This window comes from Acinonyx jubatus, chromosome D3 (genome assembly GCF_027475565.1).
Source record: "Acinonyx jubatus isolate Ajub_Pintada_27869175 chromosome D3, VMU_Ajub_asm_v1.0, whole genome shotgun sequence".
Taxonomy (NCBI): Eukaryota; Metazoa; Chordata; class Mammalia; order Carnivora; family Felidae; genus Acinonyx; species Acinonyx jubatus.
The window spans coordinates 41,963,501-41,977,458 of NC_069392.1; the positions used below are offsets into that span (position 1 = coordinate 41,963,501).

The 13,958-nt window shown below is 45.0% G+C and overlaps 1 protein-coding gene across 1 annotated transcript; it reads right to left on the reverse strand.

The window, feature by feature from the left end:
- Positions 1-80: 80 nt before the first annotated feature.
- TYMS (thymidylate synthetase) lies at positions 81-9,554 on the reverse strand. Its single transcript, XM_027068611.2, has 7 exons — positions 9,224-9,554; positions 7,383-7,456; positions 4,678-4,852; positions 2,944-3,045; positions 1,966-2,141; positions 1,515-1,586; positions 81-218 (listed from the first exon to the last, which is right to left on the reverse strand). Exons 1-7 carry the CDS (start codon positions 9,441-9,443, stop codon positions 81-83), a joined length of 957 nt encoding a protein of 318 aa, XP_026924412.1. The 5' UTR covers positions 9,444-9,554.
- Between the last annotated feature and the right edge of the window lie 4,404 nt (positions 9,555-13,958).

Consider the following 13,958-nt stretch of genomic DNA (forward strand, 5'->3'; position numbering starts at 1 on the left):
GGGTGAAACACCTTTCATCCGGGCATTCAGTCTAATCCCTCAAGAATCAGTATCTTTCCGGTATCTCCCTTAAAAGCATTTTAAACAGCCATTTCCATTTTAATAGTGGGGTGAGGATTGTACCCCTCAATCTGAAAGTCTTCAGCCTTGAAGTCATCAATTGTCTCAACTTTTCGAAGGATTCTGAGCTTTGGGAAAGGCCTTGGTTCTCGCTGTAGCTAAAAATAATAGGAAATCGTTATTTTGCCATTATCGGTGCAAGCTGCTTTAATTCTGAGACAAGTACACAGTATTTTATCAACAAAATATTATTTCATAGGACTGTAATAGTATGGACACCTGTCCCTGCTTATGCAACACTACTGGAATATAACTGATCCTCTCCCACAAGTGGGGACTGAAGGATATGTGGAATCACATCGGGTGGAGCCTTGTGGCTCATCTCATAATTGGCTGTTCTTGGTAAATTTATTAAGGACAGGATGCAATCTTTTACTTTCAAATCCGTAACTACTCAGAAGTTACAGTGCTCAGTATGGGAGTATGAGTCCCCAAATCCCTATCCCAACTGTCCTTGGCAGTGAGGGCAATGTAAGATGTGACATCTGACAACAGAAAGGGATGCAAGCTGGTGTTCCTGGCATGAACAGATGGTGGCACTGAGGGCAGGCACACGGGTTACAACCTCACGTTATTCTGTCCAGACTGGGGCAGACAGCCAGAGAGGCAACTGGGTAAACCCTGAAGTTACCCTCTAAACAAAAGCAGCTAAACTCCCTCAAAGGAGGAACTTTCAAAACCTGGATCTCACCTGGAAGGGGCTAAAAGGGTTTCGGTTCAAAATTTTTTTTCTTGGGGGATCATTAAGCATTAGACTTATTTAATTTTATTTTCTTAGAGCATGTGTGGATGCAGGAGAGGGGCAGAGAGAGGGAGGAAGAATCCCTAGCAGGCTCCATGCCCCGCGCAGAGCCCCACTCAGGGCTCAATCCCATGACCATGAGATTACAACCTGAGCCGAAATCAAGAGTCAGATGCTCAGCCAACCAAGCCACCCGGGTACCCCTAGACACTCATTTTTTTAATTGCCATTTAAAATCATTTGTTGGCTGCTATAACTCAGGATTTGAACAGACTTTTGAAAGTTAATACCTAAGTATGGTATTTCATATGACGGGAAAACATCTGCATTTAAATTTTCCTTCAAGTAAAAATATGAGTTGAAAATGCTACCTCTGGGAAGGTCCCAAACCCACTGGTCCAAATATGGGCTCTCCCTCTCTGGTCCCGCTATCTAGTACCTCCCAGCACTGTTAAGTGTCTGTGGGTGCTAAAATGTGTCCGCCTTGTCCCTGCCCACCACGATCCCTAAGCTGAAGCCCTGTAGTTGGAACAGGCCATCTTATCTGCCACAGCACAGAGCAGAAGGGTTGTTATATGAGGGATGTTCTAGAAGGCAGCCTTTTATCAAGAGAGGTTACCAAACTCCAAAGCATGACCGGTATCATTCTTACCTGCATTTTTAGCGGTTCAATGTGATTCAGGTAAATATGTGCATCTCCCAAAGTATGTATGAAGTCACCTGGCTAAATCGCACAGGAGCAAGCAAAATGGTAAATGTTTTTAGTTTCAATTCCTTTAAAACACATCATTTGAAAGCACATTATGTAGACTATGCAGACATTCCAAGGCTTTTTAGAAAAGAATTTCACCAGTGTAGCTTTTGAGAAAAGGTGGTATTCATAAGAGTTGTCTTATATTATAAACTATATAAACCTGCTTGTTTATACAGACCACAAAGACAGGGAAGCTGCAAGGTGAGCAAGTTCATTTCTTAATTACCTAGAGCACATTTTAAAAGTAATCAGACACTGAATACTCTGCAATTAATTTTTCCACGTTGAAGAATCTAAGAGCTCAGTGCTTTAGGCTGGTAGCAATCATTCCTTCCAGAGAGCAGCTCACCTTCAGGCCTGTGATGTGTGCGATCATGTAGGTGAGCAGGGAGTAGCTGGCGATGTTGAAGGGTACACCCAGGCCCATGTCTCCTGACCTCTGGTACAGCTGGCAGGACAGTTCACCGTTCACCACATAGAACTGGCAAAGAGCATGGCACGGAGGCAGGGCCATCAGAGGAAGATCTGAGGAGCCAGCACAAAGGAAAATGAGGAGATGGTGGTTTTAAAGAATGCAGCTATACACAGAGTAAAACAGGAGAGAAACAGAAGACAACTCACATGGGGGAGATCATGAGAAAAAGCCACTGGGCCAGTGACCGCCCCCCCCACCTCCCCCTATGTCAAGAGCAGACCATTCCAATCCTGAGGATGGAACAACGCCTACGGTGACCCATCCATCAACAGAAGACTTCTGCAGATGTCCATTTACAACTGAAGCAACACTCTTTGGTCCAAGCGGAAATTACTTGTGCTACCTTCATGGCACCAAACTACAAGTACAGGAGGAATTCATTCATTTACAAGGACCACAGGTGTGCATCTCAGGCACACCCTCCTGTATTCAAAGTCTCTATTATAAACACAAATATTTGACTCTGGGTAATATTTATTACATCTTGGTCAGTTTAATTTTATAATATAACTGTTAAAATGTTAACAGCCAGGTGGCAGGGACATGAAACTTCATCTGCCCCAATTTAAACTGTTAAAATCCTTGGTGTATTTTTATAGGTAATTTAAAGCCCTCTTTGGAGTAAGAATAAGTATAACTACACACATTAAAATCATCTGCATCCAACCCCATCATCTGAAGGTGAAAATGGGGCCAAGTGTGACCTGCCCAGGGTCGTATCAGCCATGCAGCTGAGGGTGGTGGTTCCCAGGATCCAGCCTCCTCTCGGTAGCCTCCATGCAAAGCTACATGGCTTCCCTTTGTGCTAATGTTACAGTTAGGACACAAGACAATAATTGGGATGCTTCCAACCTTTTGGATTCCAACCACACAGGATGATTCTTCTGTCATTGGGGTTGGTTTTGATTGTGTCAATCACCTTTTGCAGTTGATCTACTCCTTGACCTGAATAATCTGTAGAATCGTCAAAAAAGAGAAGACATGTCCACATATCAATCACAGGATCTTATGAGATGACCTTAGAGGCCATCCACCACTGTCCTACCACAGCCGCCCTGTGGCCACACTACAAGGTATCTAATCCACTCTACAAATTGCTTAGCTCTCGTGGGGTGATGTTGAGTTCAGGGCTCCTAGGTCTATTCTCTGGAGCCATAACAAAGTCTATTTTCTTTTCTATGAGTCTTTTTTAAATATTCGGTCTGTCATGGTGCAACCCCTCCCCTTCCTAACCTTCTCCAATCCCAGCAATCGGTTTCTTCCAGTGGTCCCACGGACTGTCTCTATACCTATCAACCATTCTTGTCACACTTTGCTGCTGTGGAACATACTAACAAAAGACTGTGGGTGGATTCCCCTCTGTGATCTAGCATTATTTACATCTAAAATTAAAATTTAGCAGCCAAACCCCTGCTGATCCATAAACATCAGGAAACCTCTTTAACTATTACACCACCTTGTACTTTTCTCCCATTTCTGGTCTCTGGACTTTAATTCCTTGCCTTCTTCCTGAAATGGAACTGGAAGCTGAGAAGTCTGAGGAATGTGGAGCTTTATATTCACTCTGGTTAAACTTCCACTTATTGGTGTTAGACTAGGTTCTGGTCTAGCAGCTCTTAATTTTGGAGAGAACAAAGTTCTGTGACAATCACAGCTTCAGAAAAAGTAATAACAAAGATTAAAAAGGGGCGCCTAGGTGGCTCCGTTGGTTGAGCATCTGACTCTGGCTCAGGTTATGATCTCACGGTTAGTGGGTTCGAGCCCCACATTGGGCTCTGTGCTGACAGCTCAGAGCCTGGAGCCTGCTTTGGATTCTGTGTCTCCCTCTCTCTGTTCCTTCCCCTGCTCACATACTCTCTCTCAAAAATAAATAAAAGATTAAAAAAAAAAAAGATGCACCATGATGGCACAGTTCTAGATTTTGGTTGTGGTACTTACATAAATCTACAGGTGCTGTCAATGGTTTCTGTCCAGCTAGCAAACTATTACTTCCTATGTATGTGTACACACACACGCACGCACCCTGAGGAGGTAGGCATTTGCTTTTGCAACACCTGGCCTATGGACAAGCAGGACAGGAAGGGTCAAAGGACTGGGGCAGGTGGTGCCACCAAATGACTGAGGAAGGTCACCATCCAGGAGTAAGATGTTTCATCTTCTTGTCCACCCCAGGAGGGCAGGGAGAAGAGGGTAACCCAACAACTGCTATTACATAAGCTCCACCTAAAGGGTGCTGGGTGGCTCAGTATCAAAAAGGGAGATCAAGCCACCACAAGGCGATCCTTGTTCTTTTTGTCCCCCAGATGAACTCCTACCTTATTTCCCAACACAGCAACCAACTGACCAACCAGCAGACCAACTATCTGCTAGCGAAACAAGCTACAGAAAGTACCAAGCACCCAATAAAAACTAACAACCAAGAGTGTGATCTACCTGAATCTGAAACAGCCTCTCACAAGGTCAAAGTTCTATATATATCAGCTCCCCAGACTGGCTTCTTACAACCCCAACTTCACTAGAAACAATGGAGCAAACTCATGCTATACCAGATGCTCAGGAAATTAAGGCTTTGCTCTGTTTTCTCACCTGAATCCTTATCTTTGTATTCTGCCCCAAAATGCCTCCACTGAAAGCCATAAACTGGGCCTAAATCCCCTTCTTCTCTGTTGGAGAATCCTAGGCTGTCCAAGAAGTTTCGGGACCCATTGGCATCCCAGATTTTCACTCCCTTGGATGACAGTTCCTTAGCGTTTGTAGATCCCTGGAAGAGACAGGACAACAGAGAAGGCATCCAAGTGAACTGAGCCATAAGGAGTTGATAGCCCAAGAGCTTCCCACCAATTAGGCCTCTGGCCCGTGCTAACACACCAGGGGGAGGCACTCACACGTCCTGCACAGCTGGACATCCCATCTTTAAAGGCCAGTCCCAGCTGACTTTTTGAGGGCCTCTAGGGCAGTTTTCTGGTATCACTTCCAGGACAGGTGATTCTTGGAATTATTACCCTTTCAAATCTTTTCTCCTATTCTTCTCAACTAAATGTTCTAGATTAAACACCTCCAAATCCTTTCATTATTCCCACCTTGCCTAACAGTCTTGTGCTTTTTAACAAAATGTGTGTCTAAGTGTGATCCCCCAAAATGCACTTAATGCCTCACCTACAGTCTGTTCAGTGTATCTTAGACCTGGTTGGTACATAGGCTATTTCACTAATTGGTGTAATCAGTATCAGCTTTTCTTACAAATCTATCATCCACATTATATGTGCCACTGTTGAGTTATGTTTACCCCAACCTATATATGCAGTTAAGGTGGTGTTTTGTTTTTTCCCAAGTACGAGCCCATGTTTATTTCTTATATTTAATCTCATCAGGTGTGGCCCATATCATCCTAACCTATGTCCTGATTGTACCTCCAGGTCACAGACAGATCTCAACGGCCTCTGGGTAGGACAAGCTGTAATGGGGACAAGCAAGGCTGTGGTGCCACACACACACACCGGGGCTCTGTGCCTGCCCTCCACGACCCTTCTCTGACAGCTCCCTGACCCCCTGCCCTTGCTATCTCCATCCACAGAAGAGCTCAGTATTCCCCACACACAGTAGTGTGAGGGTAGAGGACACAAAGTGCTCAGTGCACCACAGATCCTAACTTCAGCACAGACCCCGTCTCTCCATCCTGCCCACGGATGCCAGCAGCAGTGCAGGTTCATTCTGACTCCTGTGTTTCATCCAGTCACCCAGGGAGCAACTCTATCAGAGGGGAGCCTGACACGTTCCTGGTAAAGGGTTCTTAGAATCCTGAATTCAAGCTAAATTAAAACAAGTGACTGCATTTATTTCTGAGCATCTCGTTTCCTCCCTTCTGTTTTTGTTTATACTTTTTCCACCTCCAAGACGTCATTTTTCTATCTTTCCCATATTGCTTCAAATGTCTCCCTTTTATATCCATTCAGACTGGGCACTAGATGGTTTATAAATGTCATCTTCTGAGATTTCTGATGACGTGCCTGGAACTAGACACTCACTGTCAGCTGAGAGAAGACAACACGGAAGAAAATGCCTCAAGAATATAGAACTAAGCAGGGGCCCCTGGGTGGCTCAGTCGGTTAAGCATCTGACCTCGGCTCAGAGGTCATGATCTCACAATTCGTGGGTTCGAGCCCCGCATCGGGCTCTGTGCTGACAGCTCAGAGCCTGGAGCCTGCTTTGGATTCTGTGTGTATGTGTGTGTGTGTCTGCCCTTTCCCTGCTTGTGCTCTCTCAAAAATAGATAAATGTTAAAAAAAATTTAAAAAATTAAAAAAAAGAACATGGAACTAAGGAAGACTGGATTGGATCGAATTCTAAACCCTTTCTAAAATGCAGTAGGAAGTCTTGAGTTTGGTTTGGCCCAAGATCATACAAGCCACACAGAGTGCTCTGTAGAAGGGATCCCGGTTTCTACACAGCCCAGAACTGAGCCCATCTCCTCAGGCACCCTCTAACCAGCACTGGCCAGAATATTACCAGCCTGGACCAGGAGACAGAGCAAGAGGAAGCTGTCCATCATCACAGCACCTTAGCCCTTACCCAAGGTACCTACCTGGCTCTTTAGAAGAGGTATAGCTTGTTACTCAAGAGATCATTCTAGCTTATACAAATATGAGAACATGGTTGGGATCCATATTCAGTGATCAATCTATGTTGAGTATCTACTATATGGCAGGCTATGTTCTAGGCCCAGGGAATAAAAAGTGAACAGGAAAAAACAAATTCTCTGCCCTCATGGAGCTTCTAATACATTTTACTTGTTCATTTGTTGTCTACTTTCCCCCTTCCAGGGGGGAAAGGGGAAGACACACATCATACATCAGCTGATGATGTTTCTCTGCAGAGAAAACAAAGGAGGGTAGGAGGAGGGTGTGTGTATGTCGGAGAGGGAGGGGGGATAATCAGTCTTAGATGGGAAGGTTAGGGAAGGCCCACTGAGCAGAGACTTGAAAGAGGTGAGGGAGTGAGTCATGCTGCATGTAGGGGAAGGCTCCAGGGAACAGGACTGGCAAGTTCCAGAGCCCTAGGTGGCAATGTTCTGATGTGCTCAAAGTTTAGTAAGGAGGCCAGGTGGGTGGAGCAGAGTGAGCAGCAAGCCAGCTGAAGCCAGAGCTGGGACAGGGGCCCCTGGCTCTTACTGTGTGAAATGGGAGCCACTAAGGGCTATAGGTGAAGAATGACATGATTTGACTTTTTAAAGGATCTCGCTGGTGCTGGGTTGAGAACAGACTGTTGATTCCCAATAGCAGCAGCTTCTTTACCTTGATAAACCACAGCAACTCCTCCAAAACACCCTTCCAGAATACACGCTTGGTTGTCAGTAGAGGAAATTCATCTGAAAAACAGTTTGCCAGATAATTTTAAGATGGGAAAACAGAAGACACCATCCAACTTTCTCTGTAGAGGAAAACTGCCCCAGGACACAGGCCTTTGAGTGACCACAGGAGCAAGCAGGAAACTTTGACTCTAGTCACGTGGGTACCCCAGACCAGGGTGGAGCTCACAGGATACAGCGAAGTCAGTGACCCAATTCAGAGGAGACTGCCCTCCTGAATCCCTTGACCACCACAGGAATTCCACACTGAGATGGAACACTGGCCAGGCAGGATGCCCATGTGGACAGGGAAAGAACTACATCCACTTGCCAGCTAGTGTGAATCCTTCAGAGAAGTGTGAAGACAACACACAAAATGTGCCCTAGGACAAAGGCTGAAGGCTCCCAGGGCTATTCCGTGATTATCCTGCCAGGGAAAACTTACTCAGGTCCAGGAGACAGTAGATATCACACTGGCCAAAACTAAAGAATAGTTATTAATTATCTGCAAAGCAAATTAACCTCTATTATTTAAGTGTACCAAAAATAACTGTTTAAACACTTGATATGCATGACAAAACAACCTTGTTTGAAGCATCCTTATGATCACCATTTTATAGGCACCAGGAGGGAATATACAAGCTTGCATCAAGCAACAGATCAAAATATAAAAGCTTATCTCTAAATGTGGTACCTATTCAGTTCACCTTATCAGTTGTATAGTTGCTATACATGTAAAAAGGACAGATTTTTTTTCAAGTACTTTTATCAGTACTGCCTACTGAGCACGATTTCCTCCATTTTAAGTATAGGAGGAAGCTGAAGGAACTTGCAGAAGGGCTGGAGTAAAAGCTAGGTCTTTGGGTCACTGGAGGCCACTGTGTGGAGGGGCAGGAGGGTGGATTCCTCTGTAAGGCAGATCAGCCACTGCAGCCTGGGTATTTTCCAGTCTCTAAAATGGGTGTGGGGTTAAGTGTGGGTCCTCCCCTGCCCACCACAGTGCTTCACTAATAGTAGGTCTCCCTACTTAAAACCATCTCCATACCCGTGTCAAGGATACCTGTCTTGTGCCCACCCCCACCCCACCCCTTTGTCCCCTGAAAGCCTGACTCTAACAACCCCCAAGAGACACTTCTCAGAGGCCATCCTGTTTTGAAGGAAAACAGGAATAAGAACTTCTTCTACTCGAACTCTTCGCTTTCCTGTTTCAACGTTTAAGAGGAAAGCTGGTTCGTTAGGACCAGACCGGAAAAATGGTCAGGAACCACAAGTTCCCGCCCAGCTTCTGTATTCACTCTCTCCTCCGGCCGCCTTTGACCCGCCCATATTCCTTCGCTCCAATTTTTTAAAACTGCAAAACCAAGGGGCCAACACAGGGGGTGGGGGCGGGGAGGGTAGAAAAGAGGAGTCAAAAAGGGCAACCTCTAAGCCAAGTCCGTGGTCAAGCCCAGGCAAATCCTCTCCCATTTTCTGGTATGAGGTCAGCACTACCAGCCCGTGTCCGCTCTGGGGCAGAGGGCGTGACCGGGATGCGCAGGCCTTGGCGCCAAAGGACGTGGTTTTACCTCCCAATTCTGTCACTCCCGTCCGCGTGACTTTACGCAAATCATTTCTCTAACCCGAGCCTCAGTTTTGGCGTCTGCAAAGCACGGGGGTTAAGGAGCTCACAGGATCGAGGTTAGGACTAAAGGCTGGTGGCGGGACCCAGCCTCTCCCGGGCGCTCCTCCAGAGGCCGCTCGGAGCCCACCCGTACGCACGCCCACTCGCCCGGCGCGCGCAGCGGTCACCTCTCAGGCTGTAGCGCGCCTGCATGCCGAACACCGACAGCGTGCCGGTGCCGGTGCGGTCATCCTTCTGGAACCCGCAGCGCAGGATGTGCTCCACCTGCCCCAGGTACTGCAGCTCCCCGTGGGGTGGCGGCTGCGGCTGCGGCTGCGGTTCGGCGCCCCGCTTCTGCTCGGCGGGCTGCGCCGGCGGGCGCTGCAGCTCGGAGCCGGGAGCGGGCATGGCGCGGGCGCAGGCTGCGGGGTCTAGGACGCGGACGGCGGCGAGCAGCGCGCGACTGGCTAGTAGGTCCAGCCCGTTCTGCGCGCTTTTTTTCCCGCCGCCGCTGCGGTGACTCCGCCCCTTCCTGCCTCGTGACGTTGGCCGGCCCTGGGGCTCCCGGCGTCCCAACGGCGCGCCGAGCCACAAGTTGCCCAGAGCGCGCGCTCCGGGAAACGTGCCAGAAACCTGAAGCTGTGGTGTTTAGCGCCTTTAAATGCTAACAACCTAAGTCCTGTATCTTGGTGCATTGGCTGAAAAAGGCCACTGTGGTTAGAAAGTTTCGCGTTCACCGCGCCATTTATTTTTATTTAAAAAAAATTTAAAATTAACATTTATTTAGTTTTTGAGAGTCAGAGAGAGACTGAGCACGAGCAGGGGAGGTGCAGAGAGAAGGAGACACAGAATCGGAAGCAGGCTCCAGGCTCTGAACTATCAGCACAGAGCCGGATGCGGGGCTCGAACCCACGAACCGTGAGATCGTGACCCGAGGTGAAGTCAGTCGCCCAACCGATTGAGCCACCCGGGAGCCCCCACCGCGCCATTTAATACTAAGAGGAGCCTGGAACAGTCCTCACGTATTCATGAAATCAAAAACAAACAAAACCCTGTTATTTGACCAGGCTGTCAGGCGCTGTGCCTTCCCGTTTTTCCCTATCCTCACCGAAGGCCAGTAGCTGGAGGAAGTGGAATAGGCCCATTTTTTTACTTGATTAATGACAGCCAGCCATTCTCAAGTTTTTGACAGCAAAATTTCACTTATTGTGAAATGTTTCTAATGTAAACACTGTTGGGTAAGAGCAATTTGATAATTAGTTTAAAATGTAGAAGGGGTGCCTGGCTGGCTCAGTCAGCAGACCATGGATGGGACTCTTGATCTTAGGGTTGTGGGTTACAGCCCCATGTTGGGTGTGGAAATTACTTAAAAAGAAAATCTTTAAAAAAAATAAAATGTACTAATACGTGGACATGCAATAAGCAGTCTTTAAAAACATTTATTTATTTTTTAAATTTACATTCAGGTTAGTTAGCATATAGTGCAACAACGATTTCAGGAGTAGATTCCTTAATGCCCCTTACCCATTTAGCCGATCCCCCCTCCCATAACCCCTCCAGTAACTCTGTTTGTTCTCCATATTTAAGTCTCTTATATTTTTGTCCCCCTCCCTGTTTTTATGTTATTTTTGTTCCCATTCCCTTATGTTCATCTGTTTTGTATCTTAAAGTCCTCATATGAGTGAAGTCATACGATATTTGTCTTTCTCTGACTAATTTCAACAAGCAGTCTTTTGAATCAACAACTGGTTTTTTTTAGCACATAGTAGATGCTGAATGTATTTTTTGTTGCTGGGTCTGGGGTTATGAAGAGTAAGATGTTGGCACTGAATGAAACATACCAAACACTATTTCTTTCCGTTCAATAAAGTCAACTTTTTTTCTTTTTTTTTCTCCCCGGGTTATCTCAAATGTATTGGCTGTGCAAGATTCTCACATCTTTCTGCTAACATATGCCTCTCAAACTCAAGGTTAAAATTTTTGTAATTGAAACACAAGTTCTAGCAAGAGGTGAATATCTTTCATGTGCAGCTCTGCCTAATCCGCTCAGTGAAAACAATCTTGCATCCCTTTATGTGGCACAAAGCCTATAAAGAATAAATCAAATCTCTAAGACAATTTAAAAAATACCTGGCCATTTGGGTTAATTGGAAGGAGGATAATACTATGAACAGACTAAGAAGTGCTTCAGGGAACATTTCACAAGACTTCTAGCTGGAAAGTCTCTGTTCTTGCCGTTTGGTTTTATGAGTGCTCACAAAGGCCACAATAAACAGAAATGCATTGGGTTACAGAACAGCAGATATTCTAAATCTATTTCATCCATCACAGTACTAGGCTGGCCTTTCCTAGGTCTGCGTAGATTCATTTTCCCCTCCTACAGCACATTCCCCACCCCATCCCATACCAATATTTGAAAAAAAAAAAAAAATGTTTATTTATTTATTTTGAGAGACAGAGAGCGAGAGAATCCCAAGCAGGTTCTGAGCTGTCAGCATGGAGCCCGATGCAGGGCTCCATCTTTCAAACTGAGATCATGACCTGAGCTGAAATCAAGAGTAGGACACTTAACCAACTGAGCCACCCAGGTGTCCCCAACCCCAGCATAGTAATAGTTTTAAAGAGTCATCGGTCTCCTATTAGGAATGATAGCCCTCCTGTATTGTGTTGTACTATTTGGACAGGGCGGGTAGCACCAGATGCAGTGGGCATTCTTTTTGGTGGTCATTTGGGAGGAGACATGCTCGGTCAGAAAACCTTAACTCAGAAAACAGACTTCAGGCAGGAATGGGGACCCATGTTGTCTGTTCAGCTTGAGCATTGTCCTGGGTATAAGAAGCTAAGATGCCATGTGGAAGCATGTTCTGGGTGGGCCAGAACTGCAGAGTTCTTCACTGGGCAGGATCGTCCAGCATACTGCAGGGCTTTAGCATGCCTGTGGAAAGCCAACTAAACGTACATATTCCTCCAACTTCACCCCAACTGAAAAGTGTCTCCACACATTTCCAACCGCGGGGCAGATCCCAGGCAGAAAATAGCCTAGATTTTCCAGTTGTATGTTATCCTCTGTGTTTAGTTTCCTTTTCTCAGTTTGAGCTGAGTTTATTATTCTAGCCGAATATCAGTTATACCACAAAGAGAATCTCAAGGTAAAGAGCATAGGCTCCCCTGCCTGTGTGGAGATTCCTTTTCCACTGTGGTACTTGGAGGATCTTGGTTTGATGACAATAGAGAATGGTTCCTTTCCCAGTGGCTGCTCCATAAATGAACGATCATCATGATATGATGATGGCATAACTCAGTAAAGGGCTACTGCAGGTACAGAGAAATTATTTTATTTAATTAGTTTTAGTTTTAATTTTAATTCCAGTATAGTTAACATACCATGTTATATTAGGTTTAGGTATACAATACAGTGATTCAACAATCCTATTCACTTCTCCAGCACTCATCATGATAATTGTACAGAGGAACTACTTTAGGTCCTACCACCAGGCAAGACCTCCTTGAGAGAAGGAACATTCCAACCCCCACCGCATTTAGGCCAGTATGTTTCCTAGCACTTTTATCTATAAAAATAAAAAATAGGGGTAGTATGGGTGCTGAATCCTATCTTACTCTAGGAAAGAACTGTATCAATGGATACATTAACTTATTGGGGGGAAAGCTCTTCCTTCTCATTAAGAGATCTATTTCTGTTAAATATTGTTAAATATTTATAATATATATAATTATATAGAGGGTAGAGGGAGAGAGAGAAGAGAATCTCAGGCAGGCTCCACTGTCAGCACAGAGCCCAATGCAGGACTCAACCCCACATCCCATGACCCTGGGTTCATGACCTGAGCCAAAATCAAGAGTCAGACATTCAATTGACCTAAGCCACCTAGGTACCTCTATTTTATATTTTAATGGTCATAGATATGTATATTTGTTACTTTAGTCAATATATACAAATAATAATTACAAATGATAACTGAGAATGAATATTTGATACCTAGATTTTTGTGCCTGGGCAGATTTTTTTTTTTTTTTTTTAAGTAGACTCCATGCCCAGCATGGAGCCCAATGCAGGGCCTGAACTCACGACCCTGAGATCAAGACCTGAGCTGATATCTAGGGTTGGACGCTTAACCAAGTGAACCACCCAGGTGCTCCTCTGGGCAGATTTTTGATTTTTAAAATCTAAATCGCACCTGGGTGGCTCAGTCAGTTAAGTAACTGACTCTTGATTTCGGATCAGGTCATGATCTTGTAGTTTTGTGAGTTAGAGTCCCTCATGGAGCCCTGCGCTGACAGTGCAGTCTGTTTGGGATTCTCGCTCTCTCTCTCTCCCTCCCCCATGCATGCTGTCTCTGTCTCTCTCAAAATAAATTAAAAAATTTGGGGCTCCTGGGTTAAGCATCTGACTTCAGCTCATGTCTGAAGTCATGGTTCATGAACCATGGTTCATCTCATGGTTCGTGTGTTCGAGCCCTGCACAGGGCTTATCTCCCTGTCTCTCTGCCCTGCCCTTGCTTGTGCTCTGTCTCTGAAAGAAAGGAAGAAAGAAAGAAAGAAACAAAGAAACAAAGAAAGAAAGAAACTTTAAAAAACCTAAAAATGCTTACATTTTATTGATCAATAAAAGATGCTTAAACATAAAAATATATTACATTAGGATAAAATTCTTTGAAAAAAGAATGAAAAGCAGAGTTTAAGGAGAAAATGGAAAGAAAATTTCTCATTGTTAAAGAATAACTTGTTTGTGTATTTGTTTAAGTGGATGATTCTGGGTATCAAATTTCCATGATATTTAGATTCCATTGGATATATTTTAAAGAGAGATGAAACCATTTTATGTTTGAAATGCTAATATTTACAATACATGGGAAAATAAAATTTTGCTATTCTTTCAACTTATGTTGAAAAATCACATACAAG

Coding starts and splice junctions, on each gene's coding strand:
- TYMS (XM_027068611.2), bottom strand. CDS start 9,443: ATGCCCGCTCCCGGCTCCGAGCTGCAGCGCCCGCCGGCGCAGCCCGCC. Junction 7,457..9,223: donor GGCGCGCTACAGCCTGAGAG/GTGACCGCTGCG, acceptor ACTGTTTTTCAG/ATGAATTTCCTCTACTGACA. Junction 3,046..4,677: donor ATACAAAGATAAGGATTCAG/GTGAGAAAACAG, acceptor ACGATTCTACAG/ATTATTCAGGTCAAGGAGTA.